The following is a 24,264-nucleotide window of genomic DNA, read 5'->3' on the forward strand; positions in this document are numbered from 1 at the left end:
AAGTAAGAGTGTGCAAACTTTTGCACTCAAAGCTGGTACAGTACTTATTTAGTTATCAGCTTAAATAATTGTTCGCTTGACTGAAATACAAACAGCTCTACTGAGAACATTGAATACATACATTCATAACCAACACCTGTGCTCTGATCAGCTCTGTTTCAGGGTCCCTGGTTGCAAAACAAGTTTGTGCACCCCTGCTATAGTTAGTATTTGTATCACCGATTACAGGGGGGAAAAAATGAAACACTATTACCAAAGGAAAAAAAAAGACTATAAAACCTTTAAATTTGTATATACAGACCAAATTTATTGAAATTAGGTTTAATACTTTTTACAAAAAAAAGGTCACTCACAAATATCAACCTGGATTTGTAACACTACTCACTTCTTACGTTAATGACATACCGCTTCAAAAAAACCAGCAAGAACAATAAAACTAAAAGAAGTACACCACACATCTCTCTCCCCGAGTGGATTCGCTGACAGTGAGACGGGGCCTCGGTATGTGCTTCAGTAAAACATTAGTAACCTGTTGAGATTCCTATGCGATATCTATATGAATATCGATGTCTATATGAATATCACAAGAGGGGCGGCGACTGTAGTGAAGGATAGATTTGGACATGGCATTATTGAGCTTAACGTCAGTTCCAGATGTGAGAACAGCAGCAGCATAAAGCCTCGTTTTCATATTGATCACCGACAGATTTGATTGGAGTTCCGCATCCAGCTTTTTTAAATTTATATTAAACAGGACCGATCATATAGAAAAGAGCAGCTTGTTTAGTCTATCACAATAATAAGCTGATCTCAATCAAGTGTTGTTATTAAAAGATGAATGACAGGTTGGGAGAACACAATAAAACAAGAATGCAAGCATGAAGGTAACACGATTTTGTGGATTAAAGGGACTTTTCATTTGTTCCATCGCTCTATCATTAATGACACAAACACGACTCAGATGCATTCATTAGCTGTGGTATTAAATGAAATCACAAGGCCAGGTAAAAAGAGGACAGTGACCGGGGCGACGTGGTTAAATTAAAATGTTTTTGTGCTGTAGTTTCTATAAAATCACCTAAATGGCACTCAATTGGTACAAAAATCAGTCCAACAGAACGCCACTGTCGAGACACAGCTCTGTCCGATCCCACATGCTTGTCATTCACAGTTAAAATGAAGCCTGGTCAATCCTCTGCAAAAACATTCAAATGCATTTAAACACAAAGAACGCAAATCAAACTCCTGTCTGCAGAGCGCCTGAGGTCACTGAGAGGGCGGAGCTTTGTGGCGGATCGGGGATGCGTGAGGAGACACGAGTTTCTCCGTGGAGCTCGAGGAGTTCAGAGATGTCTGCAGATGAACCGTCTTGTGGAAGAGCTTGTTGCTGATCAGGACCACCAGGGAGAAGAGACGCAGCTGGAAATAGCTGCAGATGAAGGAAACGGGTTATCTCTGTACAGTGCTAATTAAAGACCCGTGCCTGTCACTAACAGTAAAGGAGGCGTGGCCTACGTGCATGTCGGAGTGAAAGAGGCGTGGCCTGCATGTCGCGTGAAAGAGGCGTGGCCTATGTGCATGTCAGCGTGAAAGAGCCGTGGCCTATGTGCATGTCAGAGTGATAGAGGCGTGGCCTATGTGCATGTCAGAATGAAAGAGGCGTGGCCTGCATGTCGGCGTGAAAGAGGCGTGGCCTATGTGCATGTCGGAGTGAAAGAGGCGTGGCCTATGTGCATGTCAGAATGAAAGAGACGTGGCCTATGTGCATGTCGGCGTGAAAGAGGCGTGGCCTATGTGCATGTCGGCGTGAAAGAGGCGTGGCTTATGTGCATGTCAGAATGAAAGTGGTGTGGCCTATGTGCATGTCGGCGTGATAGAGGTGTGGCCTATGTGCATATCAAAGTGATAGAGGCGTGGCCTATGTGCATGTCGGAGTGAAAGAGGCGTGGCCTATGTGCATATCAGAGTGATAGAGGCGTGGCCTATGTGCATATCAAAGTGATAGAGGCGTGGCCTATGTGCATATCACAGTGATAGAGGCGTGGCCTATGTGCATGTCGGAGTGAAAGAGGCGTGGCCTCATGTGCATGTCAGAATGATAGAGGCGTGGCCTATGTGCATGTCAGAATGATAGAGGCGTGGCCTATGTGCATGTCACAGTGAAAGAGGTGTGGCCTGTGTGCATGACGGAGTGAAAGAGCCGTGGCCTATGTGCATGTCGGGGTGAAAGAGGTGTGGCCTGTGTGCATGTCGGAGTGAAAGAGGCGTGGCCTATGTGCATGTCACAGTGAAAGAGGCGTGGCCTATGTGCATGTCGGCGTGAAAGAGCCGTGGCCTATGTGCATGTCACAGTGAAAGAGGCGTGGCCTATGTGCATGTCGGGGTGAAAGAGGTGTGGCCTGTGTGCATGTCGGGGTGATAGAGGCGTGGCCTATGTGCATGTCAGAATGAAAGAGGCGTGGCCTATGTGCATGTCAGAATGAAAGAGGCGTGGCCTATGTGCATGACGGAGTGAAAGAGGTGTGGCCTATGTGCATGTCGGCGTGAAAGAGGCGTGGCCTATGTACATGTCGGTGTGAAAGAGGCGTGGCCTATGTGCATGTCAGAATGAAAGAGGCGTGGCCTATGTGCATGTCGGCGTGAAAGAGGCGTGGCCTATGTGCATGTCAGAATGAAAGAGGCGTGGCCTATGTGCATGTCGGCATGAAAGAGGCGTGGCCTATGAGCATGTCGGCATGAAAGAGGCGTGGCCTATGAGCATGTCGGCGTGAAAGAGGCGTGGCCTATGTGCATGTCGCCGTGAAAGAGGCGTGGCCTATGTGCATGACGGAGTGAAAGAGGTGTGGCCTATGTACATGTCGGCGTGAAAGAGGTGTGGCCTATGTACATGTCAGTGTGAAAGAGGCGTGGCCTATGTGCATGTCAGTGTGAAAGAGGCGTGGCCTATGTGCATGTCAGCGTGAAAGAGGTGTGGCCTATGTGCATGTCAGTGTGAAAGAGGCGTGGCCTATGTGCATGTCTGCGTGAAAGAGCCGTGGCCTATGTGTATGTCGGGGTGAAAGAGGCGTGGCCTATGTGCATGTCAGAATGAAAGAGGCGTGGCCTATGTGCATGTCAGCGTGAAAGAGGCGTGGCCTGTGTGCATGACAGAGTGATAGAGGTGTGGCCTCTATCTCCTCATATATAACACAACCATCTCAAATTGCCTTGTACTGAATCAGAGGCTGCTTTTCAGCATGAATTAATTAATTGATTGTGCAGTGAGAAGTGCATTAGTTAATTAATTGATTGTGCAGTGAGAAGTGCATCAGATCATGTCATTAAAAAAAGGAGACACATCATTTCACAGAAACACGTTTGTTTTAAAAGTCATAGCCTAATTATGCATGTAAGCGTCATGTGTTAGAAAGACTCACTATGGCTTCACAGGGGTCTTGGCCTCGTTGGCGCTGATGATGAAGAGCGGGAACAGGATGGAGAAGAGACAGCCACTGAAAGAAATAAAGCAGACACTGAATAAGTGCAAAAGAATTACACATTAAATAGTAATTCTGTAAATCTGTTTAAGGGAAAAGAAGCAATGTAACTCCATTTGACACAAAACACTGATTAGTATTAAACCTTAAAGGGCATTATAGATATACAGATCTTGAGAAAAAAAAAACCAGATGTTTAAATGTGTGGTATTACAACAGTTGAACTTTTACTAACAGATCATGAGTTGTGACTCAGTGTTCTTTCTCCAAATGGCACAACTCATGCAAGTTCAGTTAGCGGTCGAAGCTTTATGACGTTGGGTTTCTGAATGGATTAATGGATTAAGCTAGCCAGAAAAACACTATAGTTTGCAGCTTGACCAAATAATCTACCTGATGATATATGAAGATGGCAGTGCAGTCAGCAGAGCCATGGGCAGACCGAAGCCAAAGTAATACGGCCAGTTCCTCTCGATGTTCGACAGCCTCTGGTGCATCTCGATCCCTTCGAACCAGAAAGCAGACACGTCACTAACAGCGCTCACACACACACTCGGATCGTTACAGACTGACGAGAGCTGAGGAGGAGCTCACCGTGGTTGAACCAGCGATATTCAAAGCAGTAGAGCGAGTAGAGCAGAGACATGTGCAGGAGGCTGACCATCTGACCGATCGCATCGATGGGGAACAGACTCACAATCATTCCCTAGAGAGCAGGAGCAAAAACACACAGAAAATAGCAAAACAGAGAAAATTAGCAGCTTCTCTCTACACATAATGTTCACATTTTTATTGTTTTTAAAAAATGCCTACCTTTTTACTGAAATATTATTTTTGAGAAATTTACAATCATATCATTAAAGACATTTAACTATTTAAATATTGGAGTCTCCTAAAAGTTATTTTAAAAATACAAATAATAAAAAATACTAAAAAAAGAACATAAAAATTAAAAAATTCCTAAAATAAGAAAATGGTTTAGAATTTTGCTAAAATTTTATTTCTGTTCATACTGTTTTTTCCATTTATATATTTACTAGCATTTTCCTTCCATGTTTTTTTTACTAGATATATATACAAAAATAATCAAAATATAAATACATATAAAATAAAAAATATATTATATATTGATTCATATTGATATATATTGATTCAGAATTTTGCTATTTTTTAATTTCTGTTTTTCATTGTTTATATTTTACTAGCACTTTTTTTGATGATTATTTTTCCACTTCATTTTGATATTTTTTTAACTGCACTTCCATTTTTTATTAAACCACCATTTTCTGACAATTTCCCTGTAAAGCACTGAGATATATTTTACATATTTGAAAGATTTAGAATCCACTCTTCAGCCACAAATTTGCATATCGTTTGCATCCCCAGTGCACCAGTCTTGATGTTACAATCACGTGCAGTTTGCATTTTAATGCTGCGAGAGGAGCGAATAAAGCACTTCCTGTACCTGAATGAGGAAGAGGGCCTGGAGAAGGAGGTTGAAGAGCATGTCTGCTATAATCTTGCTCACACTTGGGAAAGGCTGAGGCTTGCGTCCGGATACTTCAAAAGCCAGATCGGCAATGTCCTATACGGAGGAATTAACACACTGTTACGTCTCCCATCTTCCTCAACGCTCTACATCTGTGTTACTGTTTGAAGCTCTTATAGCAATAACTATAAAAGTAAAAGCAACCGGCTATTTCAACAGCCTGACCTGGAACCAGATGGCATTGACGATCTTGCTGAGCACAAACAGAGGGAGAACCCAGAGCGCACTGAACACTGACGTCAGGATGAACTCCAACCAGGACCACACATTTCCATGCAGCGACGGATCACCTAAACATTAACGCACAAGATAAATCCTTTTGTTTGCTAGCTAATGGATTCTGAAGTTAAACACAATGACAATGAGAGATGGACATACCAATAATTTTAGCTGTGACAGTCTGGAGCAGTGGTATAAACACTCGGTAGAAAAGAAACAGACTTAGCTGTTGGGGTGAAAAAAGAAGAGTCAAGTTAGAAAGTTAAACACACCGTATGTTTATGACAGTTTATTTCATTTAGCCTTCGCCAGTTATTAGGACTAGACATAAGGGAATTTCATAACCTCAACAGAAACCATCACCAGTTTTAAACTTCTGTGGCTGGTCTGCATTAGCATTATTAACTAGCAATCATTAGTACTGCTAGCTAGAATTCTGCCAATAAATAAATAAATAAGTAAGTAAGTAAAAAATACTGGATACTGTTCCAGTTTATTTCCATTGGGTTAGATGTCCTCATTCTGTTTACATTTCATCTGGATGCTTTCAAAAAGCAGCAATTTACCAATTTATTTATGATGTTTCTCCTATTCAATGGGCTTCGTTCATCAACCTTTGAGTAAACTTGTGTAAAAAGTCGCAATAGTATTATAACTTTTTTCTCTATATATTGCCATTATTTTCTCACAATGTTGCAACTTTATTCTTCAAATCTTACAACTTTTTTCTTGTAATTACAAGATTTAAAGATTACAATTACAATTTATTCTTGAATTAATGCAACTTCTTTTCTCATAATATTATGACTTTTTTTCCTCAAATTTTTCTTCACTTGTCGCTTAAGCACCATAAACAAAAAACAGACAAAAAAAAAAGGTTAACGCACACTAAAAAAAAAAAAAAAAATGAAATTACATTATCATTATCATTCTGATAATATCACAATAATGAATAACTAAGGATATATTTTTCAGCCCTAAATACAAACTGTAAACTACTACGCGTTCACTGAGCGAGAGAATACGCACCCAAAACACGCCTCCGTTCCAGGCACAACACTGAAAAATCCTACTTGCTAATTTGGGCTCGCTGAAAAAGAAAAAAAACAACAACAAGGAAAACATTAAGCATGATTGAAAACAGTATAAATGTGAAAGATTGTATGTGGTGCATGCTGACGCACATTACACCTACTTCTCATGTTTACGGTCCTGACTCTGCGCCCGTCTCAGTGCCAGTGGGCCGCTCGCTCGGCGCCTCCGCTGCTCTTCCCTTTTCTGCTGGATTCGAGCGTCGAGCTTCGTGATCGTCGCGATCCCCAGAATAGAATCTTTCATCCCCTAAATGTAAAACAAGATGGTGGAATAAATTAAACAATATTACCTCAGTGGTGCTGAATTTATGCTGAATTATCATTTCTATAGTAACAGCTCAAAATCTAAGTCGAACAATAATCGCTAATTCCGTATGGAGATGTTTATTTAACATTGATGGAAGGAGTCTCCAGTATCAGTGTCTTCAGGACATTGCAGTTTTACACTTTGTGGTTTCTTGGTAACATGACCATCTGAATACTTTTGTCTTATTATCTTCAATAAAGCAAAAAGAAAGAGAGGCTGGTGAGGGAACGACACAGCAGGCACAGAGTGTTCTGTTAAGAGATGGCACTGATCCGATAACAAGGTCAAGACCAGCCAAAAATAAATAAATAAACAAATAAATAAATAAATAAATAAGGTGGATTAGGTATCAGAAGGAAAAAAGAATAAATTTTATCCAATCTTGTAAGAAATGGAAAAGTTTGGAATTTTTTTTTTAACTGTTAATGTTTACACATAAAGAGATTTGACTGTATTTTTCGTTAGGACTGATTTTTATTATAATTATACTTTACACTTTATTCTATTTGTAATGTAATTGATTTTTGTGTGAAAAAAAAACCTTCAGTTTTGTGTTTTAGCAATGTATTTTTAAAAATTTTAAATTAGCAGTTTTTAAAGAAAAATATATCGGAGGGTTATCGATACTCAAGGTTTCAGTATCAGTATTGTACCATCTCTAGTTTTATTCCTTACTTCCAGATTTTCCCATTTATCTCCGATATTATTAAATTTAAGCTCTAAGCAGAACTATGTGATCATCCACAACACCTGTAGACTCCATTTTGGGAGAGAATGGAAAATCGTCTAAATTCGAAATATTAATTTTTCACAGCACCCTTCCTGTAAAAGGCAAATGGACATCAATCGACCCCGAGCTTTCACCACCCTACAGTTTTTTTTATTCCTGTTTCAAGCTCTGCATCGCTTAAAACTTTCCGCCATCGTCATGACTGTTGTCATGATTCATGTCTCATTCCATTCAAAGGTACTTACTAATCTAAAAAATCCAGAAAGCTGGTATCCAAAACAGAACTTTCTGTAGTTTTGAAGGTGACATGAAAGGTTTTTAAAACTTAAACACTAACTGTAATAGGAAAACCGGTTAGTGTTAGGGTTAGGGTTAGTACTCAAAGATGGTATAGATATCAGAATCAAAGAAGTACGAGATTTGGGACACAACACTAGTTTGTTTAGTGGAGGCTGATGGATGGGGAAATTTGTCTGTTTTTATGGCTGAATTACACGAACGCAGTGTCTCAGAATAGTGAAAAAGACTAAAATAACACATACACTATTCATTTAAACATGGATTGTCTAAATGTGACTCCCAGCACCATTTCAAAAAATCAGCACACAAAGTCTGTCATCAATATTCCTAATATTAATTTGTAAAATAACTGAATGAAACAAAACCGGAGACTGTGACCCCTAATCCGGGATCCTGTGATCTAGGTGCAACTGACACTGAAGTAAATACGTAACACATCACACCAATTCTTCAATCATTACACTGGCTTCCCATTTCAAAGTCTCCCTCCTCACACATCAGTGTATTCACGGCAACGCCCCCACTCACCTTAAAGAACTCCTCACCCCACAGATTTCAGCACGTTCCCTCCGCTCCACAAACACTCATCGTCTCCTCCCCCCTAGGACTAAGACCCGCACCACTGCGGATCGAGCCTTTCGCGCCGCGGCTCCTCGCCTGTGGAACGCCCTCCCTGAACATCTGAGGGCTCCACAAACGACTGATGGTTTTAAAAGGGGTCTAAAAGCGTAACTTTTTAAAAACTGTTTTAATGTTTAGAGTTTAAATTTCTGTGTTAATCTTAAGTTGGCAGCTGGTTTTAATTGCTTTAGACTATTATGTCTCTTTTCTGTAGCACTTTGAGATTTTCTTTAAAATGTAAAGTGCTTTATAAATAAAATGTATTATTATTATTATTATTATTATTAAGTGAGCGTCATGTTTTAAATGTAAAGGTATGTTCTGTTTTGTTTTTGTGTGTGTGTGTGTGTGTGTGTGTGTGTGTGTGTGTGCTGGAGAGAGGTGCTGACCGTCGCAACATTGCGGAGGAAGGCCCTGACGCTGTCCGTCATCTCCAAACCAGCTGGAGAATCATCAACTGCAGAAGGAGGGGGAGCCAGGAAATAAACTCATGATAGGAGCAGGAAATCCCGGTAAACTGTAAAGACAAAGACGTTTTCTTTACAAAGATGACTTTTCCCCAAATCTACTCACTGTTATTTGTATTATCTTGAGCAGAAATATTTCCTTCAGGATCAATAAAGTGTTATCTCATCTCACGTGTCCATCTCAAAGTCGGATCCGTTCTGAACAGAAAGGTGGTCTAAGACTTTATTTTTTTATTTATGCATCACATAAAATTATGTTTCATTTATGAATAATAACTTAAAACAAGCTACCCTTTTTTTTCAGTTTAATATAAATAAATAAAATATCCATCATATAGAATATGATGCCGAAAATTTACCCAATGCTTAATATTTCATAAATTTTATTATGTAATTATAAGTATCTATGTGATTTCTATTGTTAGAAATTATATGGATATACATACATACACACACACACACACACACACACACACACACACACACGAATTTCTGAAAAATTATGCCACAATATGTTTTTTTTTAATATCATGGATGTTTAGAAATTTAATACAAGCTTAGGATTTTTTATACTCAAATTTTGTACTTAATCTTAAAAAGACTTTTTTGTGGGTTTTTATTTCTCTTTTTTTGGGTTAATTTTTTTGTAAATAAAACTGATATTAAATATATTTAAATTTAAAAAATAAGAGATTTATTTTTTAGACATTTATGTAAATCACCAAATAGTGTTTTTTGTCTTTAAAAAAAAGTGCAACACTACTGTATTGCGAAGAAACCCATATATCATGATAAATATTGTGTATCACAGAAATGCCTTTGAGAATCGTGATATTTTGATATATGATATAGATATATGATATTTTTGTCATATCGCTCAGCCTTAACTACAATAAGAGTTGAGAGAGATACTACATTTAGTATGTACAAACAATACCAGCGACAAGGAACGATACAGATTAGTACCTTTTTTCCCCTCAGTGAGTCTAGTTGTGTGCAAAAGTTTGTACACCCTTCAGACAAAATCAAGACTAGAGAAATGTATGTCTTTCAGACTTTCTCGAGATTTAGATTATATTTTGCCTTGGATCGGATGAAATTGTCTTTTTGCTTGAATGTTATTATAATATTGTTATTTGTAGATGAAAAAAAAAGAGGAACATTTTTCCTTTCTTCCATCTGAAAGCTATAGGGGGGTGCAAACTTTTGCACTGGACATGATCAAAACATGATCAAGGCTCAGGAGCAGAAAAACAGCTCATCAAATCATCTTAAAAACACCAGGTGTAAAAGGAATTACTTTTAATTACATCAAGTAGCATGTTGAAGTGGTTTACACTACACAGACATAAAACACTAATGCTTTCTGTTTGTTTGTTTGTTTGTAAACAGCCAGCTGTTGTGAACCATTAGCTGGTTGTTGTTGTTGTTGTTTCATTATCATTATTATCATTATTTATTATGATGTTATATTAATTTCTACGCACACTATTCACGATTACAGCCTCACGTTTAAACTCTCAGTTTGAAAAGAATTACTTTGAGGGTTATATTATGTCGCACAAACCAACAAAACACTAACACCAACAGCGCTGTGTGATTTAAAGGGAGCTAAGCTAAGCTAAGCTACATCAGCTGTAAACACCTTCACACAAACACATTTAGCACGCTACAGCTACAAACATCAAAAACAAAAAAACTTCATACCTCATATACACGATAGTCCTAAATCTTCTGTATGCTTAAGTCTTATTTCAAAAACCCACACTCATACTCACACTCACACACACACACACATAGAGAGAGAGAGAGAGCTAGCTAGGGTTGTATTATCAGGCTATTGAACTAGCCAGTGCGTGCGTGCGCGTGCGTGCGCGTGCCCGTGCGCCGTGCGCGCGCTACAGATGCGACTGGCGAGCACGGCGGAACTGGAGGTTCACGTTCACGCGCACAAGTCACGGTTCACGCGCCTACCTGGGCGGCGCAAAAAAACAAACAAAAAAAAAACAAAAACGCGTTTCTAAGACACAAGCGCAACATAATGTCTGGGTTTTTTTTTGCATACCGTGCCGTGGATGAAGGAGATGATATTTCTCGCGAACACTTCGCTCCAAAATAAAGCAATAAAAAAAATAAAGTATTTGTAAAGAGAATTGCTCATCAGCTCATCAGCCTGATGGTGGTTGTAAGCATCAGGAGCGCGCACAAGCGGCGGTTTGTGCTGCTGTTCCTGAGTATCACCGGGATCATCATTTACCGGCACTTCAGGTGAGAAGAAGGAAAAAAAAACTTTAAACGACGGGGAAAAAAATCTGTTTTTACTGATGAAGCTGAATGGAGTTGTTTATGTGCATGGGTTCAATCATGGACCTGCCAACAATGTTGAAGTCTTGGTTAATTTATGTGTTATTACATGTTAATATCACAGAAATGTGACCACAAGTTGTTATAAATGCTCCATATCTTTCTATACTAGGGGCTTTATTATTATTATTATTATTATTATTATTACACTATAAAAAATTGGCTGCAAATTTTAAAGTAATTTACTGGTTATTTTAAAATTTACAGTAAACAACTATAAAACATATTTACAGTAAAGTCTAGTAACTGTAATATCATACATAGTATTAAATAACACAATCAAAATGCAAAAAAAAGGGGCTTGCTTAAGGATCCCATCATGGTGGTTTGGCTGGGATTTGAACACACAACCTTCTGAACTGTAACTCAAAGCCTTAACAACTGAGCCACTACAACTCCACACCTCCACCTCTGAATCAATGCAAGTTAGTTGCTCTAGTTGTGTTGACTCAGTCGTGGGGAGAAAACGTGATCTCTGTGACTTTGACAGTGGCATGGTTGTTGGTGCCAGATGAGATGGTTTGAGTATTTCAGAAACTGTTGATCTCCTGAGATTTTCATGATCTAGAATTTTTCTCAGAGTGGTGCGTAAAACTAAAAACATGCAGTGAGCAGTGGCTCTGTGAATGAAAACGCCTTGTGAATGAAAACACAAACCCGTTAAATAAATGGTTCCTCAACACGTCCCTAGATAGATTAGATAGAGTCAGACCACGTTGGATTAACTCTCGTATTAACTCTGATCATATCATTCTTGCTTTAGTGGACAACCAGAGAAGGTGCGGATCAGCAGGAAACAGGGATTAACGGTGAACTCTTCCCAGTTCACGCTGGGAGGCGAGCCGTTCCGCGTCCTCGGGGGTTCGCTTCACTACTTCCGCGTCCCTCGGGCCTACTGGAAGGATCGCATGATGAAGATGAAGGCTTGTGGCCTCAACACTCTAACCACGTAGGTGTGAAACACATCACCACCCACGACAGCGTTTAAAACCCTCATGCATGAGGACGGTGTCAGGAATCTTCTTGACTGATTCATGACTGTGTTTCAGATACGTGCCGTGGAACCTGCACGAGTCTGAACGAGGGAACTTCCAGTTCAACGCAGGTCTGGATTTGGAGTAAGAACATTTCCATCCTCATCTGTTTGTCTTTAAACAACATCTGCATGTAGGAAAATGTCCTGCAGCGACAGGTGTGAAGTTACACCAGTGAAGACAGTGATGACAGTTTTATTGTCAACATTATAATATATATATATATATATATATATATATATATATATATATATACACACAGATACAGATGATGACATCACACAGGTGTGGCTCATCATATCTGCTGTATTATATTTAAAATATGAAGTTTAACACAAAATACAGTTTTACACAACAAACATACCAGTTGGATAAAGCACTACTCATACACTGATTTGATAACCAGATAACATACCAACACATAAATCACAGACACACACACACACACACACACACAGAGATATAGATGTAGACATATATTTGAGTGCAAAAATTTGCACCCCTGTGGTTTTGGAAAGGGAGAAATAGAAAATGCAACTCAATTTTACTCTATATATTTAATAAAGAAAAACAAAGACGTTTCCTTTGAGGAGATGTTTACTTAACATGTATGGCAGGAGTCTCCAGTATCAGTGCTTAAAGCTGTAACTTTAAGTTTTCCGCATCTCCAAGACAGAGGAGTTTACGCTTTGTGGTTTCACTGTAACATGACAAGCTGCATTTTTTGGCTTATTAACTCTAAGAAAGAGAGAGAAAAAAGAGAGGCTGGTGAGGGAAGGACTGTTTATAGCTCCTAGGCATTTTGCAGACATTTTTACAACATTAAGTAGATTAAAAGTACATGTTGTGCTTAAATAAATGAAAAAATGCAATCGTTGGCAAATTGCCGTGGTGCTAGAGGAATAAAACATTTCGAGGCATGCTGTTATAGTAAAATAATCAATTTTATGGTGGTGACAGTAACTCAGCTTCATCACATTACACCTTTGTTGATTATTTTACTATAATGGCAGGACATAGTGTGTTTTAATACTTACATATATCCCAGTCTGGAAGGGCGATACATACAGTACTTATAATGATGAATGAATGATATAATGTTGTTTTTTCCACCATTAATATCTTGGAACATTTCAGTTGAGTGTGATACTGAAACATGTGCAAAACATAACACACCCATTTTATCCTAAAGGGATGCAAACTTTTGCACTCAACTGAAACATAATATGAGGCTGCCTGATTACCATACCGTGAATTTTTCATACTGTACACACCCGAGCAGGTAATCAACCTGCTGTCTCAGGAGAAGTGTGTGTAGTGCTAGGAAACCTCACCGATTCAAAAACCCGCTAATGTTTATTAAGAGTGAGCTTAACACAAATATGTGCTTTATGTATTCTACTCCTGAATGGACTTGAACCAATCAAGGATTATAATACTTAACGATGCGCTAATCTCTTAACACACACATTACATGAGGGCGATTTGTGTGGCCGTTCCCCTGACAGCTTCAGTCAGGTGAGAGATTAACCCGCTGGTTTAGGAGTCATTAACTCTACAGCGATTACATCAGCATACTCTAATTAAACCACTGCAGCTTCACCATAACAACAGGCAGAGTGTTCGAGCCTAAATAAACGTAACACCTGTTGACACTGATGTTATCTCTGAATGCCTTCTAAGGATTTCCTGAACATACTGTATTCACGTATAGTACATTTATCTATCCACCATTAACACTAATGAATAGTATTTCACACTGTAAGCTCTCCCATGATTCCTCAGGACGTTTCTCCTCCAGGCGGCTGATGTGGGTCTCTGGGTTATCCTTCATCCGGGTCCCTACGTCTCCTCAGAGCTGGACCTTGGAGGATTGCCGAGGTGAGGCTCATCCATCTCAGCATGAGTGCTGCAGCCAGAAATAATACTGAGCCTCACCATTATTGCAAACACAATGTATGACGTTTTTAATTCTTTAGTTTTGCAAGTCTAAGGATGCTTTCACAGCTGACATTTTGTCCTCAGTCCTCTATGAGCTTTTCTTAAAAGCGCCACATGATGCCACATCAAGTGCTTTTTTATCTCCTGACCAATCAGATCGCAAGTTGGGAGGCAAGCGAGAAAAACAAACATGCTAAAATACAGTATATATATATATATATATATATATATATATACATATATATATATATATATATATATATATATATATATATATATATATATGATACAGCTCTTATAGTGCTCCTTTTTTCAAATATTGAGATGTAAAAGCGACAGTATGATTTACATTTTCATACAAAAAAAAGTCACTTTAGTCATACTAGCAATGCAGCGCATAAATACATGCTAAATAAATGCTAAATTAATTGCAATGTATAGCCTAGCTCTAATATCTCAATGCATGAACTCATAGTATCAAATATTGTTCTGTTAGGATAAAGGTCAAATTGTTATGAATCAATATCCTAAAATTACAGAATTGTTAGATAAGACTTGCAAGGATTTAGATTATCGTCTTCAAACCTAGTGTTTGAGGACATTTTGGTTGATCTGGTGCTACACGTAGCTTCTCTCCACTCACAGCTGGCTGTTAAGAGACAGGAAAATGAAGCTGAGGACGACGTACGCTGGCTTCACGCAGGCCGTCGAGGCTTTTTTGGACAAGCTCATTCCCAAAATGGTGCCCTTACAGGTTTGTTGGCTTCATATTACTCGTACTATTTAAAAATGTTTCATGAAGAAAGCATTAAAACCTGTCCTGATTTGTCTTGCAGTTCAGGAAAGGTGGCCCTATCATTGCCGTGCAAGTGGAGCATGAATATGGGTCGTATGCAGTGGACAGGAAATATATGGCGTTTCTGAAAGAGGTATGGGAAAGCACAGCAAGTAGTCGTTCAGTGCTGAAAAAAGGTTGTGGGGTCAAATCTCAGCACCGGAAATACACAGTTTGGGCCTTTTAAGGAAAAATCCACACTGAACTACTTGCATGTTAATCTGTATAATTAACATCTGACCTTTAATGCCATTCAAGATTTGTTTGTAATGAAATTCTAAGATTTTTTTAAAGGTAAAGTTTTTTAATCGTTCTACCTGATTTATCCCTCACTTCATTTCTACCTAAAGAGAGCGATGCAGCGGCGCTTTAGTCATTTAGTCTGGCCAGCTCCCTCACCTCTTCATCTGTATACTGCTTCAGCTTCTAAAGCTTCGACTTTCATGTTAAAACCGCCATCAAAGCTCTTGTCATCTCATAGATCACTAACTCGCCGAGCTGAATCTCTGCTGTAACCTAGCGCCATATATCCGCATTGCATTCTGGGACTTTGACTCTTGCATTTCCTCCAACACTTCTGCAATCCTATGTTGGATTTCTCATTATTATGCTGAAAAATGCTGAGAAAAGGAGCTGTTGCTCTTTTGTTGCGCTGACAGTTAGCACCTATATTTCTGATGAAATTTTTGATATTTTTCTCCTGTTACATCATTTAACGTGCTTCAGGATGGAACTGGATTCTGTCCAGTCGTATTGGATAAAAAAATTCTTTTTCCTTCTATTTTCTCACCTGCTATATTTCAATCTGCAAAAATTAGCAAAATTACATACAGACAAATGTTAATGTTAACAAATATAATGTTATTATAATACAAGAAGGTTAGTCTACAAGCTGTATAAGTGCTGCAGGTAAATAGCCTACCCCGAAAGACTCGACCTCTCTGCAGCTGAAGGTGTTTTTACTAACAAATTAGCCACTGAACTGTTTTAAATAGGTCTCCGTCATCACCATTTTTTCATCATACTGTCAAGTCAGAAGCCACAACCAAGATAAAATTGATCTTTTATAATTCAAGAATGCATTATTGTAAAATTGGGACATCAGGACATTGATTGGTTTCTGAGGTTTGGAGACAGCACGTCTGAATCCATGGTCCAAGTGAGCATCGTTGTGACGTTACACAAGCTGTCATGTGATGGCGAGATTTGTCTAGAAGGTGGAAATTTGATATGAGGAAAAGGACAATCTACGTTGCTTCCTGCTGACCTTGCACTTAATTTTTTTTCAATATGTCTACACTAAGATGGGTCCTGAGTGGTGGAAGTAGAAACTCAGTTACTGGTTCAAAGTTGGTTTCGACTGTCCACATCGGTGCAGGCAAACTGAAGGTAGCAAGTGAGCACAAACAGGAAAATTAGGACTTTGTGTGGTGTGTTTTATTGGGCCAAATCCAGAAATCAGTCTATGACATGGGCCAAAACACAGGCGGGAAACATCATAGATAGGAAATTATTATTCAAAATGATATCAGGCTTGAGTTTGAAAAGACAGTAAATAATGTTAAAAAATACATTATACGGTTGCCAAGACTTCACAAAGAGAAATGGAAACAACAGGGCATAAATAACCGAATTAATTAAGGGCTGAAAATGGAACAAGTGCAGACAATAGAGGAACAAAACAGTGCCATGACGGGGCAGAGACGGGGCCAAAGGCAACACAAACACACAAGGTGAAACAAACAAAAGCACATGGAAAACACAGAACAAAAGCAAGCAGTGCTCACTGTGCTGTGAAACCTTGATGTGAGCTGAGAGAGGAAACTTGTGACATGCACAAACAAACTGGAATACTGTGATGTTAATTAGCAAAGTACGCTTGCATGTCCACAAAAATAAGATCCTATAAGTGCACACTTTTATCGATGTCTTTATTGAGAAATCAAATGTTTGATTATTAGTTAAATAAAAAAAAATACACTTGCTGGCAGTGGATTTATTTTCGGTTTTCTCTTTAGGCCCTTGAGTCGAGGGGCATCAGTGAGCTTCTCCTCACATCAGACAGCCATGAGGGCTTAAAGAGTGGAGGAGTGAGCGGAGGTAAAGCACTGATAAGACACTGGAAATAATCTCATATCCCAGAATCAATATTTTCTACAGTGTATGAGTTAAGAGTAATAGATTTTGCCTTTGTCTCAGTTCTCAGGACTCTGAATCTGCGGAAACTAAATTACGAAGACATCAAGTATCTGGATTCTGTGCAGGTAATCTGACTCTTTAAGCACATTGCCTGATTGTTCTGATATTGAATGTTCATCTTTAATTGCCCTTTCAGCATAGTTTATTATATTTTCTTTAATAGTACATGCATGAAATTATTAGACTGCCTTCCACAAAAAACGTCCATGATATTTTGCCTTTAAATTTGTCCAAATTTGTAGCCATTGTCCTAAAAGAAACACAAAACCAATATTGTGATTTGCACCACAGCACTGTTGAATTCTCAATTCTGATTGGTCAGAAGCTGTTAATTAAATGTATATAACAGCTCTAATAATAAAAAACAGATTTAAAAGGTGTTGTTATTTAATTCACTTAAAGTACATTTATTAATACATGTCTGTTTGTAGCTGCTGTAACGTAAGTGAGAACAGTAACTAACTTGTCTCATGACATTCCATGACATTAAATGTAACTACAAATGGATAAAAATTATGATTAATAATTAATTAATTAACAAATAAAAAATTAAACAGTACCAAACTGCTGTGGTGTAAGAGGAGTTATTTCAGGACGTGCTGTGATACTAAAATTAATTATTTTTAGGAACTCTGCTTCATCACACCACCCTGTCATTGATGAGTTTCCTCTAACAGCATGACCCCAAGGGTTTTAATCTTTACATATTGTATAACTGATTAACAGCCAAACAGCCCTGTTTTAATTACGGAGTACTTGACCGGACGCTTCGATGGCTGGGGAGATCTGCATCACATCTTTCCTGTAGAAGGTAAAAATTCTTTACGATTTTTAGGATTTTTAAATATTTAGAATTGCATTATCAATGATACAATCAAATAATTATATTATATGAATTAATTATAGGTTTTTTGGTTATATCCATCTATAAGAGTGGTCACCAACCCTCTTCCTTGAGATCCACCTTCCTAAAGGTTTCATCTCCAGACAAAATCTAACACACCTCTTTTAGCTGATCAAGAACTTCTTAAGGCAGTTATTAGATGGTCAGGTGGGCATGGTTACAGTTGGAGCTAAAGTCTTCAGGAAGGTCGATCTCCAGGAACAGGGTCGGTGACCACTGATCTATAATATACTGTATATAATATATATATAACGACTTATGAGTAAGGCTGAGTTTGAGTGTGTCTCTTCCCTGTTAGACATGGTCGCAGTGGTTAGAGAGGTTTTGCGGCGTGGCATGTCCATCAACCTGCACATGTTCCATGGAGGAACAAACTTCGGCTTCATGACCGGCGCTGTGGCAAAGCCCTCTTACAAGGCTCTAATCACGAGCTATGGTCTGTCATCTTTTTATATTGCACTGTCAGAAAAAGGTACATTTTTTGTGTCCAAGGATACAAACAATGTGCAAGCAAAGGTACTGCAGAGAGTGATGTACATTAGATAAGTTTGAAAGGTTCACTCCATAGATCAGGGGGTTCCAGACTAGGGGTCATGACCCCACATGGGGTACCTCACATCCTATTTTAGTCTTGTTCGCTATCCTGACGTGCTTAATCACAGCTAACGCATGTAAGCAATAAAAATGGACAAATTTCTCTGTCCAGCTACCTCCACTAGTTCTTCGACAATGTAGAGTGACTCTGACATAAAAATATGCCAAAACATTTATTGAATATGAATGTACAATTTATGGTGGTCAAGGTTTGGGGTCGCAGAAAATTCATAATTTGGGGTCATTTGCTCAAAAAAGTTTGGGAACCCCTGACAAGATTAAACAGAGAGTGTGTTTCTTACCGAATTGGTATTAATTGAAGGAAGATGTCAGTTAAATTGTCTCTCATAGTAAGAATTCTGTACAGACACTATTCATGATCACCACCAGGGAGCAGTATTGGGCCATTAAATGGACGGCATAAATGTATTTTATCTTCAGTTTAGCTGAGTGTTGAGAAATTGCCCTGTGAACTGTCTTATCACGTATATAGAGATCTATATCTTTTTTTTAATCATGCTATATTTTTCTTTTAGATTATGACGCGCCTTTGTCCGAGGCCGGTGAATATACACCGAAGTACCATCTGCTGAGAGAACTCCTCAGTCGATACAGTAGTGTGTGAAACAACCTTTTTTACCTTTTAAAGCAACAATCTGGCCAAAAATAAAATGTCCACAGTATTCCTCTTACACCACATCAGACTAACAGACTAGCCAAAACATCTCTGGTGTCTGACGTTCGCCTCTTCAGTTTTGCTCTGCAGGCTAACAAGTAATGAAAGCTAATAACCTCCAGGTCGGCATTATAGAAAGTGAATAATGTAAAGTCAGTAAAACATAACAGAATATTTGAATGATATTACAATCCGAATCACTTCATACTTCAGGCCACACCTCCTGCCTTAGTCTGAAAAAAGTGATTCATTTTCAAGGTGCAAATGATTTTTAGCTCTGTGACTTTTTTTTTTTTTTGTCCATTTTGTCCATAAGAGTGTGTCATAGACTGCCAGAAACCGCAATACTAAACTGGAAGCTATAGGTTTAGGTAGCTAGCTACGTTAGCTTCATAGCTCCAGTACAGAACTAAAGATGCAAACTTGCCTTGGCTAATCGACTGCATTTGAGCTTGGAGGATATTATATGCATCTAAATTTTGGCCAAACTATTCCATTTAATCTACTTTACTTCAGTGTTTGTTGTGTGTGTTTCAGTGAGAACTGATTTTAGTGAGTTGTGTTTCAGACGATCCTCTGCCGGAGATGCCGGCTCTGCGCTGGAAGGAAAGCTACGAGCCAGCCATCATGTACCGACACCTCTCTTTATGGGATGCTCTGCCTTTCACACAGGAGGTGTGAAGTTTATTGCTCCATTTTGCTCAAACAGGATTCCATCAGCCTTTACTAACATAAGTTAAAACTAAATGACAACAACACATACCACAAGTTCTTGGTTGGTCAATTATTAATAACTAATAAGCCACAGTCACTTATAACTAATAAACAATAAAGTTATTTATTAATAACTAATAATAAACCATAAAGGCAATGTCTTGTTGCTCTCAAGTAAAGAACAATTAACACTGAGCATACAGTCAAGTTAAAACGTTTGCATCCGCCAATGTGTTTGAGTGACTAAAAAGTCAATTATTTATTTATTTTTTTCTGAAGCCTTTTAAATCCAGGAATCCTGTTAATATGGAGAATCTCCCCGTAAACAACAGGAACGGACAAGCATACGGATACACACTGTATGAGACCACCATCACCACCGGAGGCTTCTTAAAATCTGGAAACAACATCCGAGACAGAGCACTGGTAAAAACCGAGCAGATTCTGTAAGAATAAAATAATAATCTGTGTTATCATCTGATACTAATATTCCATTATTGGTGATTGTATGATGTTTCAGGTGTTTGTGAACAGAGGCTTCATCGGCACTTTCGACTACAAGAATACAGAGTTAGCAGTTTCTGATGGGAAGGTATTGACGATTTCTTTATTTACTAATGTAAGAGTGTTTTCATGAACTGAACGCAGTAAAGATGTTGACACGCTACATATAGAAGAGTGTAGTAAGCCTTATTGACCAAGAGCAAGCGTTAGAACCCAAACTTTGCACTGTTATTAAAATGGCTGCAGCAACCAGTGAGGTCAAACCATTGCACTGGGTGCTGTGGAAAATTGTCTGTTTAATAGGTTTGCATTTTTATCATTTTTATCCAAAAGATAAAGGCTCATAGCCTTTGCAATTGAATTTATTTGCACCTGAATTCACTTGTGACATGAGGACAACATGCCACACTGAAAAGCACTGCTCTTACCTTGCTCCATCTATTCAGTGTAAAACACTTAACAGGGTATTTTTGCTTTTTTAAAGAGTTAATCACTAAGTTTGCATCAGAAATGAATGGAATTCCTTGTTGCATTGTGTTATACTGAAATGCAATCACTGTCTAATCAAAGCCGTACTGTGATTGGAGATTCCAGGAGGCGTTGATGTCAGTATAAATGAATGCCATTCATAGTCTCAGTGTTTCTTCATTCCTACTGCACTAAACTCTTAATAATCAAGATTTTTCAGAATTATTATTAAACACGATAAAAGTGTTAATATGACACAGTGTCATATAAAGTGTTAAGTGTCAATTAAAAGACTCATAGCGGGACCTAGGAGTTATGTTATCAAGTTTCTATTTTAATTTGTGCTACAGCACAGGCCACTTTGCTAACATGAATGCTAGTGCTGACTACAATAGACTTTAGTGAAAAAATTGGCAACCATTTTATCATTTTATTGCGATTTTATTGTGTGAATGTTTGTAGGAGGCTCGAATATTGAGTTTGCTGGTAGAGAACTGCGGAAGAGTGCACTTTGGGCAGACCATGGACAATCAGCGCAAAGGTACTGGACCAAATAAAGTACCTGGATAGTTTTTCTGCATGACACTTGTTCCAAAAAGTGTAACTATCTAACCCAATAACATGGCTTCCACTGTTATTATTATGCTATATAACACCATTAGAAGGGTCATTTTTTTGTTCCAGGGATCGTTGGAGACATTTTACTGAACAATGTGCCTCTTAGAGACTTCACAATTTACAGCCTGGATATGACACGCAGCTTTATTGACAGGTTCATGAGATATTATTCTGAATATGAGCCAGCGCATATTAAATGAGATTGTGCAAGTGGTTTGTCTAAGCATTGCAAACTGCTGTGTTTAGTTTATACAGAGCTCCGTGGAAGTCTCTCCCTCAGAAGCCAAGCTTTCCGTCATTTCTTCAGGGAAGAATTTTCGTGGATGGATATCCGAGTGACACGTTCGTTAAGCTGCCTGTGAGTGACACGTGCTGATGTGTCTTAAGTTCAAATACAAATAAAGTTTACACTCAACTTTATACTATTGATCAAGTTTAATAAATACTTTCCGTCACTACCATACTCATCTGCTTTATAGCTGATTGTTTTCATTCTGTAAATAAGGCAGAAATCGTTTTTGCGATTACAGAGCTGGAGCAAAGGCGTGATCTTCATCAACAGCCAGAACGTCGGACGTTATTGGCACGTCGGCCCCCAGCAGGCGCTCTACATCCCAGGCCCTTTCCTCAACAGTGGAATCAACCTAGTCAGTTATCACAATTTGTATGGTGACAAGAGCAGTGTGTTTTTGGTTATGTTTTACCATGTGCCTTTGTTTTGGTTTTGGTCCTGTCTCCCCCCCTGTCATGTAATTGGTCTGTTACTTATTGTGTTCACCTGTTGTGTGTTTAGTCCATGATTACTTTTTGTACTTATACCTTGGTGTGTTATGTGTGTTATGCCATTGTGAAGTCTTGTCGATTGCATTTCTGTGCTTTCTGATTTTGACCCCTACCCGCTTTATTAGTTTAGGATCACAGATTATCCTTGTTTAATGCTGTTTGCCTGTGTTTTTTTCCCCCCACTTCTGTCTCAAATTTGGTCACCTACCAATTCCCATCCAACAGCCAGCTCTCCCCATCATACGACAGGGAGGGTGAAGGCTAATATGTGCTGTCTTTGAGACATGTGAAGCCAGCCAGCTGCATACTATCGAACTGTTGCTCGTGATGCATCACAAACAGTGTAATACACACAGAGGACAGTGCTATCTGCCCTCTTCTGCATACGTGAGCTCACAAATGCTCACGATTGGTTAGTGTCCCTGTAATATATGATCCCTCCCACCCAGAGAGCATGACCAATTTTGTTCCTTTGTTCCCTTGTTGCCTTGGGAACCTCAGTGTGAAGGCAGAATGAGGACATTTTACTGAAACATGTACCTGTTTTCTCTTTAAGTAAGCACGTATACGTTTTAAATTTGTGTGACTCTGTGTTGTGCTATGGTGCCTTTGGGTTTTTTTGTCTGTTATTCAAGTGTTGTAATTTTTTCCCCTTTCCCTACCACTTCCTCTGTGTTTGCTGCTTCGGTGCTTGCTAGACCACCACTGTAAATTTGTTCCTAATGACTTGCCTCATCAAATTAAAAGTTAAATATGTATTAAAAAAAAAAAGAATTTGATTCCCAAAAGTCCCTCTTCAGATAACAGGTGGGTGTGGAAATAAATCAACATCAGCTTTTTGTTACAGATTTACAAACCAAACTGTTATTTCACCTAGTTAACCTGAATATACTCTCTGGAACGTAAAAACGATGTTCTTTAGGGCAAGTACATTAGTAAAAAAACAGTCATTTTGAGCTGAATTGGAAATACGTCATGTTTGTCTTACAGATTTCTCTGGTTTATTTCAGGTCACTGTATTTGAGGAAGTGGAATCTGATTTTAAACTCCAGTTTGAAACCACTCCTGATCTGGGAATGACCGTCGACATTCAGTGATCGCACGACGGCTTATACAGGTCACCCCAAAGGGTACGGTGAAAAATTAAATGCATTCAATGTTCCCGTGCTTAATTTATTTCACTGAAGCTACGTGATTATTGTTGCTAACAATTATAAAGGTCTGTCTCACCCAAAGAATATCTGCTCAAAGCAGAGCTGTATTATCATCATCCCTGTAACATCCAGCATCAACCTGAGGATGTGGAAACACACCAAACCGCGCTAAGAAAAAAAAAAGAGCTTAGCTACATTAATCAGAGCATAAATTTAATGCAAAACTAAAGAAGCACACATTGCAAGAACATTAAAATATTCTGACTGATCAACTACATTTAGCACATTTGCAGATTTTTTTTTTTTTTGCAATATTGCCATATGAAAGTGTAATTTGCTTTTATTTATTCAATTTCTATATATATATATATATATATATTTATAAACTGTTTATTAACCTTTTGATATTTGTGATTTGATAATAAAGTTCTGACAACTCGTCCGGTGTGGTAGCGTTGATTTTTATTGCCTGGATTCTCTTATCTGTCTTATCTAAAATGAACTAAGCCAATATATAGAAACATTTCCAAAATAAAGACACTAAAACATCAGAAAAAGCAGCAAGGCATGAGGAATCGAAATCGCAGAATTAAGACATGGCTTTTAAACAAGCAGTGATGGAGGAAGTTGTCACACAGTTATTGTTATTACAGTGTGCCGTTAGGGTCAAGGCGCATATCAGTCCTTTATTCATGCCATCAAGAAATGAAATA

General features: G+C 38.5%; 2 protein-coding genes across 3 annotated transcripts; one reads left to right on the forward strand and one right to left on the reverse strand.

The window, feature by feature from the left end:
* Positions 1-280: 280 nt before the first annotated feature.
* ei24 (EI24 autophagy associated transmembrane protein) lies at positions 281-10,625 on the reverse strand. The gene is made up of 11 exons (XM_026944029.3): positions 10,471-10,625; positions 8,686-8,813; positions 6,440-6,585; positions 6,274-6,334; positions 5,404-5,470; positions 5,191-5,315; positions 4,942-5,061; positions 4,071-4,182; positions 3,870-3,981; positions 3,417-3,491; positions 281-1,429 (listed from the first exon to the last, which is right to left on the reverse strand). The coding sequence occupies exons 2-11, from the start codon at positions 8,725-8,727 to the stop codon at positions 1,267-1,269; spliced, it is 1,023 nt and encodes a 340-aa protein (XP_026799830.1). The 5' UTR covers positions 8,728-8,813; positions 10,471-10,625; the 3' UTR covers positions 281-1,266.
* A 112-nt stretch (positions 10,626-10,737) lies between these two features.
* On the forward strand, positions 10,738-23,885 carry LOC113544866 (beta-galactosidase-1-like protein 2). 2 transcript variants are annotated; one of them, XM_026943904.3, is made up of 19 exons: positions 10,742-11,031; positions 11,891-12,076; positions 12,177-12,245; positions 13,947-14,042; positions 14,748-14,856; positions 14,939-15,031; positions 16,956-17,037; positions 17,137-17,201; positions 17,863-17,947; positions 18,339-18,476; positions 19,171-19,251; positions 19,879-19,985; positions 20,304-20,450; positions 20,545-20,616; positions 21,459-21,537; positions 21,681-21,768; positions 21,861-21,972; positions 22,145-22,261; positions 23,408-23,885. In XM_026943904.3, exons 1-19 carry the CDS (start codon positions 10,940-10,942, stop codon positions 23,492-23,494), a joined length of 1,905 nt encoding a protein of 634 aa, XP_026799705.3. In that variant the 5' UTR covers positions 10,742-10,939; the 3' UTR covers positions 23,495-23,885. The 2 variants fall into 2 exon arrangements, with proteins under 2 accessions (XP_026799704.3, XP_026799705.3); XM_026943903.3 differs by having other exon boundaries at positions 10,738-11,031; positions 22,145-23,685.
* Positions 23,886-24,264: the final 379 nt, after the last annotated feature.

The sequence above is a fragment of the Pangasianodon hypophthalmus genome, chromosome 17, assembly GCF_027358585.1.
Source record: "Pangasianodon hypophthalmus isolate fPanHyp1 chromosome 17, fPanHyp1.pri, whole genome shotgun sequence".
In the NCBI taxonomy this organism is placed as follows: Eukaryota; Metazoa; Chordata; class Actinopteri; order Siluriformes; family Pangasiidae; genus Pangasianodon; species Pangasianodon hypophthalmus.